Raw genomic sequence first — 17111 nt, 5'->3', positions numbered from 1 at the left:
TTTCTTCATCTAATCTCATAATCTCATGAAATGATGGATTACATAAAGGATTTTATGTAAAGGAACTTTTTCAGTTTTTAACTTGAAGTATACTGTTTAATTCCATTACCAGTCAAAGGCGCAAACATTTTCTTTGGACGATGAAAAAACAAGTACTGAATCGTAAAGGTCTTGATAGTTATATGAGGATGAGAGGGATAAATGTTGAAAAGAAATAGTATGTAAATGGTACGGTAACACACATAACCTCAATTGTTAATTGAAAGCCTACAAAGTAGATAAGCACCCCTTGCTGGTAGATTTTTTGGTGATTTCTAATTATTTAACCTTTAGACTATATTGATTAACTTTAAAGCCTAGAAGAATATTGTATTTTTAGAAAATAGGATGACATTCTTAATATATGAACAAATGGTATCAGGATAATAAAGGGTATTATTTCTGTTATAATGCTGATATTTATTATCTTTTTTAGATACACATTATTTTTTGTATACAGTATTTTCCATGCGTTCCTTAAAAGCTAAGAATCAGGTTATCTAGCCTTCTGAGTCATTTATGAGATGTGTTGCTGAAAAGCGAGAGAATTAGCATCCTAGAGGGAAGACCTCTTTAATTCCTTTAGTCTCGCAGATGGCACGGTAAGCCTTTGCAACATGACAGGCATTTCTGCTTGCAAAGCACATCTTTCTGAAAGGCTCTGGGCGCACGACTGGATTGCATCGTGATCGAACTCCAAAGAGGGCTTGGCAGTGAAGCGCATGTACCACTGGAACCTGCATGGGACTTACAGGAGCAACTTGAGGGGTCTGGCACTGCTGATTTTCCTGCCAGGACTTGACAAGTTCTTGCATATTAGGTGCCCATGTACCTTGAGGAGTCATCCAGTCATTTCCCATCTCACCATCATAGGTGCCTAAAAGACCAGCTACTTTTCCAAATGTCCAGCCAGACACTTCAACTGATGCTGCGTGGCTCATTCTGTAAACACGAAGTGTTATGAATGGTGTTCTCACTTTGATCTTTTCCTGATCTTTGATGATCTCGACTTCACCTTGAACCTCTCTAGGGCCGCTGACAGGACGTCCATTCACGGTAACGGTAAAGTCAGGTTTGACCTCCATTGTAGCTCCAGCTGCCTTCATAATGAAGTGTGGGGAAGGAGCAGACTTCTGATTTTCCATCATCAAGGAGTGAGTCTTGTACTGTGCAAGCAAAACTTTGCATGGAGAATGAGGTACTCGTAGAACTGCTCCATCAAATGTAAGGATCTCGGTTCCATCAACAACCATGGCTGTACGATTGAAAGGTGGTAAAAGATAACGAGCATGACGAGGGAGGAATTTGTAGTAAGTCCACACAATGTTATCAACTGAAGTTGGCATAAGGGCTTCCAACCACCACAATGCACGGTCAACGACTGGAACTGGATTCAGTGATACATAAGACAAAGCTTGAGGAAGCGAGTGCACTGGTCGGCGAATAGGTAGCTGTAACTGGAAGTGACGACCTTCCATCTGAACAGGTAGTAAGAGTGCTTGTTGTACAACATTCTTAACCCACATATCTATGCTCTTGAACATCATGTGATCCTAGAATAAAAAAGGAAAAGATATAATTAAAGAATTTTCCCCTTAATAAATAGGATGCTGGTGTATATATTGAAGTATAACAAAATGTCTTTTTTCAATTATTCAAGTGGTCTTACAAAATTCATATGGTTGACAATCCAGTTAACGATATGTGTGGATTTCTTATAAAGCATGATGTTACGTCGCTGCATGTCAACATTCCTTCTGAGAGTAGACTTGATTTTGCTCAGAATCTGCTTCAATCCCTGGTATTCCTCTTGATGGTTCCTCCAAAGGGATTCAAATTCGGATTCTACATTCCTATAGACAGAACTCTCTTGGAACTCTGACCACCAGCGTTGAATTTCCTGAGGCATTTCACCAGTCTTCATACCGCGAGCAGTTCCCACCACAACTGTGAAAAAATATATATGTTTTCACAGGTTTTATTCCCAGCGTATCTACAAGTTTCCACAATGAAGCAGTTTAATTTTCTATATCTTTTTATTCCTAATTTTACCGTGTAATCTTCCATTTAAATCTTAAACAGTATAAATTTCAGTACTAACCCACCACCCTAATTCAAAATACCTTATATGAGGCAAATGAAGAAATGTAAGTTTCTTCATACTTTTACCACAAAATATACTGATATATGCAAGTTAATGCCTTTTAAATCTGTTAGAACAAATTTACAATAATACTTCAATTATATGAAAAACTGATAAGTTTATCTCATAAGAATTATATTACCTTCCTTGACGACACTAGTTAATCCAGAAAATTGTTCTTTAAGAGTCCTCATCATGTCGGATACAGATGAGGATAAAGTTTGTTGGAAGTGAGCATACTGAGACCAAAGTTTTGAGCATCCTTCAGCAATGTTAGTGACAAGGTCACTGTGAGTCCATTTTCTGATATTATCTAATCTAGGAATGACTAAATCGTTTTCTAAGTCAGAATAGATCCTTGAGGCTTCATTCTTCATTTCCTGCCATAATACTGACATTTGGGCAGAGGGTGATCCGGAACCCTCTTTTAAAACTTCCGTGCTCATAGAATCCATCCAGTTGCCTGCAGATGAAATGTGGTTCCTCCAGATATCTTGAAGTTCACTCTGAAAAATATAGAATGTCACCTCAAGGTGCATTTGATGCTTTTTTTCATATTTAACTAAGAAATTGGAAGCTTAAAATTATTGATTATATTAGGAAAATATATTTGATCATACCTTGATTTGATGCAGCTTTTCACCTTCATACTTAGTTTCCAGCTTCATCATTGAGGGAGAAGTAAGCATCAAACGAGCCATGCCGATTGGCCTTTTCTCCATGGTTTCTGGGTTGGCTTCTGAGATGCAGACCTCGACATCCTTCAATCCTTTCATACCAATCTTGGTTACATGCATTTTGTCACTTCCATGCTTCCTTGTGGTCATTTCTATAAATGCTGGCTTGCAAAGTTCAGAATAAATATCATAAGTTCCAATAAGAGAGGTCATAGCCTTGCCTTCAGCTCGGATTCCATAGCAAGAAGAACTCTGATGAGGATGCAGTGCTAGAGCAATGTCTACAGCCTTTTGATTTTCATTCTTCACCATGAAAGAAATAGCAGCATTTCTGCCAGACCTCATATCTATTCTTCCTGACATCAAGAAAGAAGTAGGAGAAGAGTGAGTCTTGTGGAATTTAATGTCAAATCCATAATTACCAGGACCATGGGCAGCACGTACAATTACTTTGGGCTGAACTTTGAGTACCTGAAATATAAGTTTTATGAATTAAAATAAGAATATAGTTTTAGTAGAAGATTATTTCTTTATTTATTTATGAGACTTAAGAAATAATATAGTTTGTATAACACACCTTTCCTGAAAGTTGTGCTTCAACGACGACAGTGTTTTTAGCAAAGATGCTGGATTCCAATTTTCCAATAATCTTATCTTCTGGTTTCTGGAAAATATCTAATTCTACAGTTCCTGTGATCTTCTCTTCACCTCTTCGAAGTTGAATATCCATTCGACGGTCCCTCTCTAGACTAGGATGACTGATACGTCCTTCAAATCTAGACTCTCTATTCCAGTCGGAGTGAGATTGGCGTAATGCAATTTCATACTTTGCACTACTCATACCCTTGTGAGGAATGAACCCACAGTGGCAGTCAGAACAGGGTGTGCCAGTACAGTCATTACACTTGCATTCTCCCTCCATTGTGCGAGAAGGTGTCATGAGTAACAATGAAAGAGAATGACGTTCATGGTTCTTGAAGTGAGCACGATAAAGGGCAGAAGAATGTGTTGCCATAGATGTCATGGATGATGAGGTAGAGGATAGGAGATGTTCCAATGCCTTCATAAGTTCAGATACTTGTTTGAGGTTGAGTTCTACTTCAAATCCTTGAACTCCACCCTCAGGAGAAAGTTTTAGCTTATACATTGCACCATTTACAGGAGAGCCCATTTCAATGACCCACTTAGTACTGTATTCACCTTGTTGATTATTCATCTGAAGTTGGGTCCTTATTGGTTGTTGGAGTGATGGGCAGGAAATGTCAATCTGCAAATTATTAATATTCTTGTTATCACTGAATTGCTTACAGAAATCTTTTTTTAAACTTCTTGATAATTATTTAGCTGTGAATATATGGTTATCAAGAAAAAATAGTTTAAATGACTTCTTCACATTGCTATGGACTTACTTTATTTATTGAGTCTATCAATGAATTAAAAAAAGGACTATATTGAATTTTTCATTAGACAATAAAAAAAATTTATATAAAAAAGTCATGTAATATCAGGACGTAAATTGTTCATTATACGACGCAGTATGAAAAAAGAATTGAAAATTAAGCTTTTTCCTGTATTGTTCAGTTATGAAGAGTACCAATAAAAAGTGTCAAATCTATCTTAAATATAAGTAATAGTTTACCTTTAGATCAGCTTCCCTTTGGGTTGGAGTCCAATGATGCATTGCTTCCAAGTTCATTGTTGACTGTCGACCTTCAGGAGCATTAAGATCTACTTTGGTCATCATCTTGCAGTTGCGAAGTCCTTCACGCCATTCAAGAGAAGTTTGGGAATTCCACTTATACTCTTTGTTTTCGGGTGTCCTGAGAGTTCCTTCTATCTCTACTTTTGGTCCTGAGGACTCTTTCTCTACCATTACCATAGCATTCATTTTGTACATTTGTTGGCTGGGAGTAGTAACTTCTAGCATCAAGTTGTTCCTTCCAATAAACCAAGTGCGAGGATCGCTGAGCTTTAGTTCAGCTTTGAACTGATGCTGTTTCTCTAAGTAAATCCAGTTACCCCTATAAAAGTAAAAATATCAAGAATATATTACCTAATATAAACAGGACATTAATATAGGATTATGCATGATAGTTATTGATACTAAAAACTTCACTGTAAAAGTGTAACATTAAGAACTTACTGGATAACACAGTCTCGTAGAGTTGCTAATGGATTAACCAGTCTGACTTCAGCCTTGATTTTCTTATTTGGGTTACGATCAGCATCCCAGGCTAATTCTGCATTTGCTCTCTTGCTTTCGAAATCAATATCAAAGAATCCTTTCCTCCTCAATGGAGAAGAGCTCTTTGGCATAATGAGTTGATTAAAACTGAGGTGAAGAACTTTCTCGCTAACTATAACATTCATGGTCTTTTCTACCATTGATGGGACAATCATTTTAAACTGCACATTTGTTTCTTTTCCATCTTGAGTTGCCATGTTCCATTCTGTAGCAATAAGACGTTCTTCTCTGTTCTTTAGCTCAAATGTGAAGGCCTGCTTTCCATGCATTAATACAACGGAAGTCGAGACTGTGTAGGGTTGGAAACGAAGTAAAACAACCCTCATCTCGGTCTTAAACTGAGTGTTTCTAGAAGAGATCATAGCTGTGAGTGGTCCTTCTACTTGGAGAATAGGACTTTCTCCATGTTTAGCAACTGCTTTAACTTGATACTGAGAACTTCCTTGACCTGCTGCAGAAGCTTGAAGCATCATTTTCTTCATGCGTGCTGGGATATCAAGCTAGAAGAAGATTAGTCAATTAGTTTCATAGACAAGCGTTCAACTTATTGTTCTCTTATAAAAGTGAATTTTATTATGATCACCCAAAAGAAAAAGAAAAAAAAATACTCACTAATAACTTCAAATGATGTGTTTCTCCAGACCGCATCAACATCATCTCGACTTCGATAACCTTTGCACTTTCTCCTTGGGAGACCACTTGTAATACAACTCCCTTTTTACTTTCTTGATTGTATAAAACAAGGTTTTTCTTATATCTGGCGCTTCCAATTTTAGCTAAAAAAGAAAAAGATATGGAAATTAAGTTCTTTTACCAGTTTGAGGAAAATAAACAGGCAAGAACACCTTTCCTATGATAAAGAAATATTTAGAAAACTACAAATAATAGAACATATTTATAGCTCTTATTCTAGGTATTCATTTAAAATCTTCGTTAAAGAAAATTTGTTCCAATACTTAGCAGAAAGAAAATAAGTTAATGCTTGATGGACCATCTCAAAAGCAAAATCAACAACCTTGATATTGTACAAACCTTCAAGATTAGTTTTCAGTGCCATATCCATGAATGAGCTTCCTTCCATGACATGGGTGGCAGTCATTTCAACCTTCTCATTTCCTTTCTGACCAAACTTGAGTTCTGACTTGTACTGTGATTCACTTTCCTTCCTTACAAAAGAGACCAAGTGCCATTGTCGGAATGCAAGGTTTGTTTCAAACTTGCGCAGCCTTCTTGGATAAGGAATCATGGATCCCTCAATGAAACACATATCTGCGCTAGCTGTTGAAAGAGTTACAAAGATAGATATACATATATAGCTTTTTGAAATATTTCAACAATTAACCAAACTTATCACATATATATACAAATTATATGTAATTTTTTATATGTTATGTCAGTAGCAATGATTATCATATGTAATGAATACCTTCAAAGTTGAGTTGGACACGTTCCCTAACTGCAGCTAATGTCTGCAATGCCATATCCAATTTAACTTCTTCTCCTTCTCCAATCATCAAGAACTTAGCTTCAATACCCTTTGTACTAGGATTGTACTGTCTGCTTTCACTGAAATAAGCAATCATCTCTAGTTGTTTTTCTGATTGAGTCCACTTTCTGGTCATCTGGATCTTGATACCTCCTAAACGCTCTGATTCAAACGTTGCAGAGATTTTCTTTGCCTCTCCTTCATTAGTAGAGGAAATAAGAGCATTGCATTTCCTTGGGGAGGAAGATCCTGGAGTTTCGAGCTCAATCTTTATTACTCTCTTTCCTCCAGTGTTTTCTTCTCTACCCATTACACGGATTCCTCTCATACCCGAGTCGGCCTTTTCTAAGAACACTTGGATGTTAGCAGGTGGACCAAGAGGAAGACCTTCACTGCGGAAAATATTTGGCATGTTGACATTGTAACAAAGTTTAAGTCCTAGCATTGGTTCCAGTTTCATTACACAAGACCGAGATTGGAATCGTGTGCTTCGTACAGATGAAGGATTGATTTTCGTCTCTTCTTGACCCATTACTCTCTTCATGAGGTAGATTTCACTCCTCATATTCAATAATTCCATTTTCTCTGGTATCTCTAATGTTACCTCAAAGCCTTGACCAGATGTGTATTTGGCATTAATGCTAGTTCCAACATTTGTTGAAATACGATTCCTCATTTTGATTCCAGTTCGAACAATATGGCAGTCATAGCCAATAAAGGCATCAATTTGAGTTGATAGACTTGGGTAGAATTTCATGACACCAGGAGTGCCGGACATTAGTCCCCTGACGCGAGATTCCATCTTAAGACCAACCATAGCAGTTCCCTCTAGTTTCATTTTGAGAGGTAATCCTTGCATTGTAGGCAAATGATAATCAAGGTAAAGCTGAGCTGCCCGTACTGTATCCATGTTGTTTTCTGCAGCTCTATTAATCATGTTGTCAAAACTATCAAACATGTTATTGATAAGTTCTTCCATTTTGATATTTTTCATATTTCCCATTAAAGATCCAAAGGCCATTTCCTGATTATTAATGCGAGCATAGAAGTCTGCTTTTTGCATATGTCTGTTTCCATATAATTTATCAAAGAGATGAGAGATCTGTGACAAATCAATAGACCTCCTTTGCCTGAAAGAGCCTTGTAACCGTTCGTTTATCTTGTTGAATGTTTCTTCAATATTTGATGAGAGATCACGGAGAATCTGTCTTGATGAGGTTTTCCTGAGGTAACTTTCTGGGCCAAACATTTCTTCTATGATTGATTCAATTCCTTCAAATCGTGCTCCAATCTCTCCAATATTGAAAGGTGTTGCTCCAAGGGCTCCAGTAAGATTAAGGTTAACTGAGCGGGGAATGAAGGATCCTGGAGCATAGATGAGATTAGACTCCATACCAGCACCTACACCAAAGGTTGGGGCATAGTATGATAGGTCAACATTGCGAGAGATCTTTCGCCAGTCCTTGGTGAAGTTAGATGGCAGGACTATGGTTTCAAGCATATTTTTGAGATTTCCCTTAAAAGAAGCAGTTGATTCACGGACATTCTGCAGATGACTTAAGATGAAACTCCTCACTGCAAAGATGAACGTTAAATTAACATTCATTACCAGTTCTATATTTCAAGGAAAGTCAATAAGAAGTGCGCAAGAAATTTTATCAACAGGTTAATTTTTGGTTCAGAATTGACAAACATAAACTTACCCTGAGTATTTTCTGCAATAGCAATTTTATCTGTAATCATCTTTAGATCTTCATATTTGGCACATTTGACTGCTGCTAGATATGATCCAATACGAACTTCAGTTTTCTTTCTTGGATCAAGTACAACATTAATCAGCTGTTTGATTGCCGGATGTATCTGTAAAAAACCATTATGAGAGAGAGGATTAAATAAAAATTATGCGCTTTACCTATGAATGTTAAAACTTAGCAACATCATGAGAATTTGTTTGTTTGTTTTTTTTACAGTACTCTGATATAATAAGGCAGGTTAGTCAACATTGGTGAAAACTATTTTGTACACCAAAGAAAGAAAAGCTACATTACTTTGAAATAATTATAGGGTACTCTAAAACCAATACTAAATTGTGGCTAATTTGATTTAGAAATTAAATGTATCATAGTTTCCTCTTTGATGTTAAATTCAGATTGGACTTACTTCTGGGGTACAGCGAACGTTTCTGAAGGCTTGTGTGGCAGCGATGCGAATACCTTGGTCAGCCTCTGAATTTTCTATGCACTGCATGATTGGTCGAGCCATTTCTGAATTCATCACACCCATATTTCCGAGAGATTTGAGTAACACGAGAGCCTGGTTTCTAGTTTGTTCATTTGGTGAAGGAGTGCAAACTTGTCCTACCTTGGTGCTTAGAGTCTCGGCCAACTGACGAACAGGTGCTTTTTCTTGGCATTTGGGATTTTGCCTGCAATAAGTATGCACCATGGATGCACCAGCTAAAGTGGTCCTTGGGAAACGTTGGTACTGTTCAAATAGAGGTTTCAAAGCTTCAATAGAGTGAATACATGGTCGGGGCATGAAGTACATTGAAGCAGCATAAAGAGCAGCTCGTCCTCCAGTAGCCTTTCCAGAAACCAACTCTTGAACCATAACCTTAACTGCTCCAGATTCGTAAACAAAAGCTAATCCATCTAAGAACATACTTTCAAGCTTTTGACGTTGTTCACAGATCTGTCCACCACGGATCTTCTCCAGAGTTTGTGGGATTGCTTCTTCAGGTACTCTGCGCATATATTGTAAGGCTTTAGCCAAATAAGATGCTGTATCTTCTTGAACTCCATGCTTCATCTTTTGACACACCTCTTTGAGCATTGCATCTAGCTTGGCTACCATTGATGGGTCCTTCTTCATTGTATGCTGGTCGTAGCGAAGAGTCTTTCTGATAAAGCGACTAGGGAGGTGAGAAACTGCTGGTGGAACGTTGTCGGTTTCTGACTCAAATCGTAAAGTTGATTCTTGGACAGCTTCTATGTACTTATAAGAACCATAGGCTGGTCGGATGATGTTCTTGTCTTTACAAGTGATGCTGGTGTAAACACCTTTTGTAATTTCTTGTTTGCATTCTGAAAAGGATTCTTCCATAGGCAAAGGAGCCTTTAGCCAAGCTTTTGTTGACTCAGCTCGGTTGATAAAATGATCTTGGCAGAACCGATGGTTTTTCATTTTCATCACAACAACCTTCTCTCCTTCATTTTTCACCTCATACATAGTTGAACAGTTACCGATGATATCAGTCTGTATAAAACAGAAATAGTAAAGATTAATAGCCTTAAATTTATACTATAGATACCATTTTTTCCTTCATAGAATCATATTTAATTATATATGTTACTGTCATGATTTATATAACAATATTTTACTGTTGTTATATTTACTAATACCAATCAGACTACTTACCTCTGTAAAGTTCAGACCCGTGTTGATAGAGGAGTTGGAAGGCAAAGTGTTCTGGAAAGCAGATGCAATTCCCTTTTTCATGTTGACAGACCAAACATCATCATCAGGATGGGCACAGGACTCCATCACCCGTCCATCGATGATAGACACGACCAAGGGGTACCTCTCGAGGAATCTAGCTTCAGAAGACCCTGAAAAATGTAAGTAACCTACAATAACACCTGGTCGCTAAAGCTAAGTGTTTATTTTTTTCAGAATTTGTGTGATAAATGCACGTTAAATTTTAGAATGAGGACTTGGATATTTACCTGAGCCACCTCCCATAGAGGGATTCTTCATCGTGATGGCCATGTCACAGGGAGAGAGCCAGGAAAGCTCAACCTGAGAGCGCCATTCTATGTCTGTATTGGCTCCTTCAACATCTTTGAGGTTAATCCTAGACTTCCCTGTGTACGAATACACGTAGGTCTTCTCTGGGGCGTAAAAGAGTTTGGGAGATCCGGCAACTGGACATTCTCTTGAGCATAGGTTAGTGGTTGATGGCCAAGGAGCTAGAAAAAGTATAATTGTGGAGGTGACACATGCATCCTGGTATAATGAGGAGTATCTCTTAAATCTCAAAAGGTAAATCATGAGAATGTACAAAATTAACGATTCGAGTTTCTAGCTCTAATTATGAGTAAACATTCATTTTTCAAACAGGCAGAAAATATATTTAAAAAAGGTTTAGGCTACATATACAATTTAATTTAGTGAGGTCTAGTTCTTAGAACAAATACATAGTAAGCAGCTCAAAATGAATGAATTTTGTTTATGGTTAAGACTAATTGCACAGTGGTGAATAATAGAGAATAATTACCAGCTGAAGCAGCCGCCAAGATGGCGAACACAAATAAGGCTGAGTAGGTCATGGTGTCAGCAGGCTGAGAGCACCACAACTTCTGATTATTCTCCTTGTGGGAGACGCTTTTATACTGCCTGGGACCGCTGGCATTTTATCGGTCACGTTGATAATCAGATAAGAAGAGAGAAATTTTTATCTTGGGTTGGCACACTCAGCCCTTTTGTGAAGTGTGTCTGGGTTTAATCATGGTGATAACTCTTCTTGTTATTTTCTATAAGCTTTTATTTGACGTTTTGTTTGAAGAATACCATAAGGTAGACAGGATCTGCTAGTCTAGGATTGCAATAATGTTCCAGAAATTGATTTTTAAGACAAAAGATATTTGATATAATAATTAATTTTGTTTGAACAGTTAATTTTTTTCATTATTGTTATTGTCATAGCTTATACTTCTATCTCAAAGGGCAAAACATCCAAAAAAAAAAAAAAATTAATTTTCCGCTAAGCAATCGTTCTCCAAATGAAACGCTTGTATGGAAAGAGAAAGAACAAGAATCAAGAAGTTGCTCGTGATATTGATCAAAATAGGCTTTCTTATTTGAATTACTCATTACTCATTGAATTATTCATTACTTATTACTCATACTTTAATCCCAGGTAATATTTTAGAAAAAGAAAGACAAGCCAAATCAAAAGCATTAAACCTTAGTTGAAGGTTCAAAGAAGAGTCAGTATCCATCAGTGTTGAACAGATTCCATGAAAAAGTTAGATGCGAAGAAGTGTTTAGGATAATGACTGCAAGTTTTGAACATTTTTTAAGGTTTATCGTATACATCTCGAATTACCTAAATTGTGACTGAACAGTATTTCTGGCAACATTTAGTAATTAAAGCTCTTTTGACATTGAGTAAAAGTATATATGGAAATAGGGGGGAAATACAGGTTCTTTCACCGGGAAAACCTATTAATGTGTTCATTTACTAAAGCTTTTCTATTTATTTCATTTGTGGCCTAGATATTATTAACTACCCACAGTAGATGAGGATTATTATTATCATTTTTGTTTTTTTAGTATTCGCAGTCTACAGAGACTGGTGGTTTATAGTGTGGGGTACCGAGTTACATCCAGCTTCCCTAGGAATTCATCACTTTCCTCACTATATGTGTGATTTCAAGTAGCGAACTATTCTGCAGAAGTCCTGCGGCTATATAAGCTCCTATCTTCTCAAGTTTCTTTTTCAATAGATTAGTTATGGTTTCCGGTGCTCCTAGAATTATTGGTACCACTTATACCTGCATATTCCATAGCTTTCTCAATTAATTTTGTAAGTCCTGGTACTTTTCTATTTTTACCTCCCTTTATCTTCAACTCTTGGGTCCCACAGTACTGCAACATCTATGACTGATACTTTTTTCTTTGTTTGGTCGACCAGCGTGACATCTGATCACTACCTTATACTGTAGTGCGAGAATAATTTAGCCTGATCATTTTCTACCATAGATTGTGGTTGATGTTCGATGTTCGTACCTTGTTACTTTTGGTGTCTCTATGTTAACTAGAGCACACTTTTCTACTCCAAACTCCATCTTGATGTGTCTTATCAAAAAATGAAAATAAGAGCATTAAGAAATAATGTGTAAATGAGAGATAAAAATGATATAGATAATTATCACTTTACTTAGACGGTTGTTTTTCCAGTCCCATACAGCAGGGGCACCCCACTCTCTACAGGACCTCCACTGTTGTTATATCTCGTTTGTTCAGAGTATTCAACGTATCATATCACGCATTGCTCATTTACTGTTGATTCTTCAGTTTCCTCTTGAAAACCTTATTGTCTTCAATCATTCGTATGTCTCATAGGAGCCTATTATATAGTCTCGGGGCTGCATATATAAAGGCTCTGGAGCCTACAGTAGACATATATCTAGGTTCCAATAGTTTGTTGGCTGCGTTATATGTAGCAATTTTCTTAACTATTTTGGACGACCGGTTCTGATAATTTGGTGGGTTATTGTACATATAAATTCAATTATTGCTTTAATCACCAGCCAGTGTAAATCAGTTAGTATAGGAGTGATCCTTTCTCTAGGTGGGACACCTTTTATCAGTCTTGCTCCTCTGTTTATTATGTTTTGTTATTTCTTAAGTTGTACTTTTGGTAAATTGTCATAGATGGAGTTGCAGTAGTCAGTCCTGGTAATAGCACAGTTAATCACTAGTTTCTTTATAGAATTTTCATCCTGGCACTTTCTTATAAAAGCAATGTTTATTAGATGATAACCAGCAGTTTTTACTACATTATTTATTTGGGCATTGAAAGACAAGTTACAGTCAAGCAATATCCCTAGATCACGAACTTTACTAGATATCGGCACTGAGTCATTAAGTGATTGAAATTGTGATTGCACCACAAAATTAATGTTAGTGGAGTCCTATCAAATGAATTTCCAACGAATAGCTGAGTATTATTAGCAAGGTGTTGTCACCTATGTTGTTTATCCTCCTCATGGGTTTTGCGATGCATAGAACAGATGGGGATGGTGGAGAAGGATTGGACTGGATTTTTAATAGGAAAATAACTGACCTAGAGTTTGCTAATGACGCTGTCCTTATTAGCTAAACAGCACAAGTTTTGCCAGGCTTGCTTACCAGAATGCATGAAATATCACGGTAGGTGGGTCTCAAGAAAGAAAGACAGAGATGATGAGAACGGAAAATGCAATGGAAGATGAATTATCATTAGAAGGAGAAAGGATTAATGAGGTGGAATCATTTAAATATTTAGGAACTATGATCTCTAATACGGAGTTTTTAGATTTGGAATTTAATGATAGATTGAAAATAGCGAATCAGACAATTGCTAGGTTAAGTAAAATTTATAAGTCAAATCACCTGAAATTACATATAAAATCAGGCTATATATCAGGTTAATGAAACCGGTGTTACTGTATCGACGATATCCAACAGATTTTGTATATTTGAGAACGAAGCCCTCAGAAGAATATTGGGAATTAAATGGTAGGAGAGGATTAGAAATTAAACTTTGAGAGATTACTCAAATGCCATATGTGGATTAGATCATGGTGAGGGGTAGATAGAGATTGTTTTAGGCATGCTCTTCGCATTCCTCAAGAGAGATTATTTTACCATACTTTTCATTAGGCTCCAGAAGGCACTAGAAGAGTTGGTAGACCCAGGCCTACATGGCTGAGGACTATGTACTGTAAAGTAGATGAGGAATGGTAAGGTATTGATTTAAAAGCTCAAGATAGAGACGACTGGCGAAATCTAACCAAGGGGCTTTGCGTCAATAGGCATAGTAGATATATATATATATATATATATATATATATATATATATATATATATATATATATATATATATATATTCGTCGGCGCCCACTCGTGTCCGAGTATTGGTTTCTGTCGCTAGCCATCAGCCTCCTATCAGAAGAAGGGTGGAGGAAACGACAGAATGCCAGTAGCTGGGTATATTGTTTTGGGTGGTCGTGGCTTTGCAACGGCCACGCACACACACTTGGCCCACATCGTTTTCACCGCGGCTCAAGACATATGAGACAGGCGGCTTCTCCGATGTTGGTTGCATCGGGCTGCCGGGTTCTTGTTATGTCAAGGCCCGCCTTGTTGCCTGCCCGACCATATACTCTGGTCACGCACTTTTGAAGTTCGATTGATTCCACGGCTTGGTCATAGCTGGAATAAAACTTATAGAATACCGTGCATTATATAGTCCTATGATTGAGAAGGCATGACTATTAGAATTCGATGCATACCTAGTATTGAGAGCAGGATTTCACTGTCTATGAAGATCTAATGCAAAGGATAGTCGTAACGAGACATTAGACCTTAAGTTCTTGGCCAACAAATTAAGATGCTGTTCAACAGCTGACAACCAAATAGGAGAACAATTTTCGAAAGAAGACAAATAAAAGAATGAAAATGCTTCTTCAGAATAGCCTGATCACCAAAAGTCCTAAGACTCTTTCAATAAGACAATTGTTTATTTAATTAATGAAACAAACCAAATATGTTTCTCAATAGTAAGTTAACAAGAATCACATTTCAAATTTTAAAAGATTTTTATAAAGTTAGGAAAAATCATTGCTGAGAACTGAATGTTGAGTAAACACTATCATCGACCTACTAACAATCATACTTTCCAGTTTTCTTAGCTACAACTTCATGCCTCATAATTTGTACCGTGTACTAATTTAGTTAGATCTGTATAAGGGATTCAGGAACCCAAGATAAGCATTATATTGAAGCACAAGAGTTGCATCATCTGCATATGCAACGAGCTCTTTTTCTAGGCCAAATTACTTACCATGAATAATGTATAAAAAGTAATGGGTCAAGAACACTACCCAGAGGTTCACCAGTTGTCACATTGTTATAATCACTATGGTGCCCATCAACAACAACTAAATTTTGTCATTTTGTACATTAGTGCAAAAGGCACTAAATATAATGCAAAATCATAGATTTTTAGTTTCTTGAAAATTACTCTTTATTGTGGAGCTAAGGAAACCTTCAAAATCATAAGCTGCTGACATTTTGCTTCATTACACTTAGTATCAGACCTCAGTGCCGGCTTTTTTTTATTTCAAGTCTCTACCTGGCTGGTTCTGTGACATGTCAAAGGTGAAATATTTAGTTCGGAAGTAAAGTAAATATCCCTAAAAGTTACGGTATTAGAACCGTAAAATGAATTTCCAACCTTCTGCAGAACATAAAATTAAGTCTACTTCTGTGGTCACTTTGCCTTCCTTCTACTTCGATAGATTACAATATTAAATTGCTAGATATTTTAGAATGGGTGGGACACACTAAGAATATATCAAGGTACCACCCATATTCAAATTAGCTTTCTTTTCATTCCATTCTATTCCAAGTCAATTATTTAAAAGATGCACTACACAAGTATAAAACTAATTTTGATAAGTCCTTTCAATGTAGATCATGAATGGGAAAGGCAAGGAACCGGTCAGTGCACTGTCATAAAATGTCTTAAGAGACCGAACATATCGATTTATGATAGAACTCACCCTGTCTCCATCCTACTAGCTAAGATAAGGATGGACCAGGCATTAGCTGCATATTACTGTGCAAGCAGACCTCTTTGATCCCCAGAGCCTGTTATCCCTAGTTCACAGGGAGAGTAAATTTGTGATTTTACCTTAAATCCATCATCCCGTGAGCAGAGACTAAACTCCAGGTCCACTAGTTGAAAGTCAGGGACAATCCCAGTCAGCTATGTCACTCAATCAATCTGCCCCTAAGTGTCATATCTTTTCATGTTTAGCTATCATCTTGCTAACTTGAGTGCATCCACATAAGAGTTGTTCATAGAAGTGAGCTGACTGATATTTAAGCCAATTAGTGTTAGAAACCCAATTACTCTTTTTAAAAGTGTTACATTAGTTAGTGAAGGTAAAGATGTCCCAGGAAGGTAATAGTTCAAGTTCTTTCTGCTCAATTAATATGAAGCTGATGATAGTCCTTAATCTCAAGTAATAAATCCAAAAAGTAAGCTTGCAACAAAATCGTGGAATGATCGGAAGCCCAACTCCAATTGCTAAGTAAAGTTTTGTTGCTTATCTGGTTATTTCATTGAGGAAGGAACCTATGAACATAGAAAATAATCTGCTGTGTATTCAGTTATGTTGATGTGTTTTACTAGTTATAATAACCCTACTTGTACAGCGACTAATGGTCTATTGGACTAGCTACTGCCTTCTCAAATTACTTGCAGGCTCCAGGAAAGTTCCCAATTACTTCTCAATTGCAATTACTATGTCGGTTTCAATCGGATCTTTCCTTCAGTTGAAGACGATAAATGATTGAGGTCTATTTGAATTATGTAGGGATAGTCACAGTAATGCCTATTTTTTTTGTAGTGAAAGAGCTTTTAAACATAAAGAATTGGAATTTTTCCATTTAGTTCCTTACATAGGGGAACACTTGAAGGTAATCTTTCTTCATCTAATCTCATAATCTCATGAAATGATGGATTACATAAAGGATTTTATGTAAAGGAACTTTTTCAGTTTTTAACTTGAAGTATACTGTTTAATTCCATTACCAGTCAAAGGCGCAAACATTTTCTTTGGACGATGAAAAAACAAGTACTGAATCGTAAAGGTCTTGATAGTTATATGAGGATGAGAGGGATAAATGTTGAAAAGAAATAGTATGTAAATGTACGGTAACACACATAACCTCAATTGTTAATTG

The 17111-nt window shown here is 36.8% G+C and overlaps 1 protein-coding gene across 1 annotated transcript; it reads right to left on the bottom strand.

The window, feature by feature from the left end:
• Positions 1 to 450: 450 nt before the first annotated feature.
• LOC137617375 (vitellogenin-like) lies at positions 451 to 10960 on the bottom strand. Its single transcript, XM_068347398.1, has 15 exons — positions 10867 to 10960; positions 10316 to 10558; positions 10008 to 10198; positions 8751 to 9845; positions 8294 to 8450; positions 6531 to 8165; positions 6137 to 6382; positions 5717 to 5880; positions 5003 to 5604; positions 4499 to 4880; positions 3437 to 4126; positions 2803 to 3330; positions 2325 to 2688; positions 1709 to 1986; positions 451 to 1592 (listed from the first exon to the last, which is right to left on the bottom strand). The coding sequence occupies exons 1-15, from the start codon at positions 10916 to 10918 to the stop codon at positions 588 to 590; spliced, it is 7632 nt and encodes a 2543-aa protein (XP_068203499.1). The 5' UTR covers positions 10919 to 10960; the 3' UTR covers positions 451 to 587.
• Positions 10961 to 17111: the final 6151 nt, after the last annotated feature.

This window comes from Palaemon carinicauda, chromosome 23 (genome assembly GCF_036898095.1).
Source record: "Palaemon carinicauda isolate YSFRI2023 chromosome 23, ASM3689809v2, whole genome shotgun sequence".
Classification (NCBI taxonomy): Eukaryota; Metazoa; Arthropoda; class Malacostraca; order Decapoda; family Palaemonidae; genus Palaemon; species Palaemon carinicauda.
The sequence above is the reverse complement of the archived record's forward strand: the minus strand, read 5'-3'. Positions and strand labels throughout refer to the sequence as shown.

What these genes read in the sequence shown, in the direction of transcription:
- LOC137617375 (XM_068347398.1), bottom strand. Translation starts at nt 10,918, where the DNA reads ATGACCTACTCAGCCTTATTTGTGTTCGCCATCTTGGCGGCTGCTTCA. An exon ending in ACGTTCGCTGTACCCCAGAA is followed by an intron (nt 8,451 to 8,750) that starts GTAAGTCCAATC and finishes GGTTTTTTACAG; the next exon opens with ATACATCCGGCAATCAAACA. An exon ending in ACTGAAAACTAATCTTGAAG is followed by an intron (nt 5,881 to 6,136) that starts GTTTGTACAATA and finishes TTTCTTTTTTAG; the next exon opens with CTAAAATTGGAAGCGCCAGA.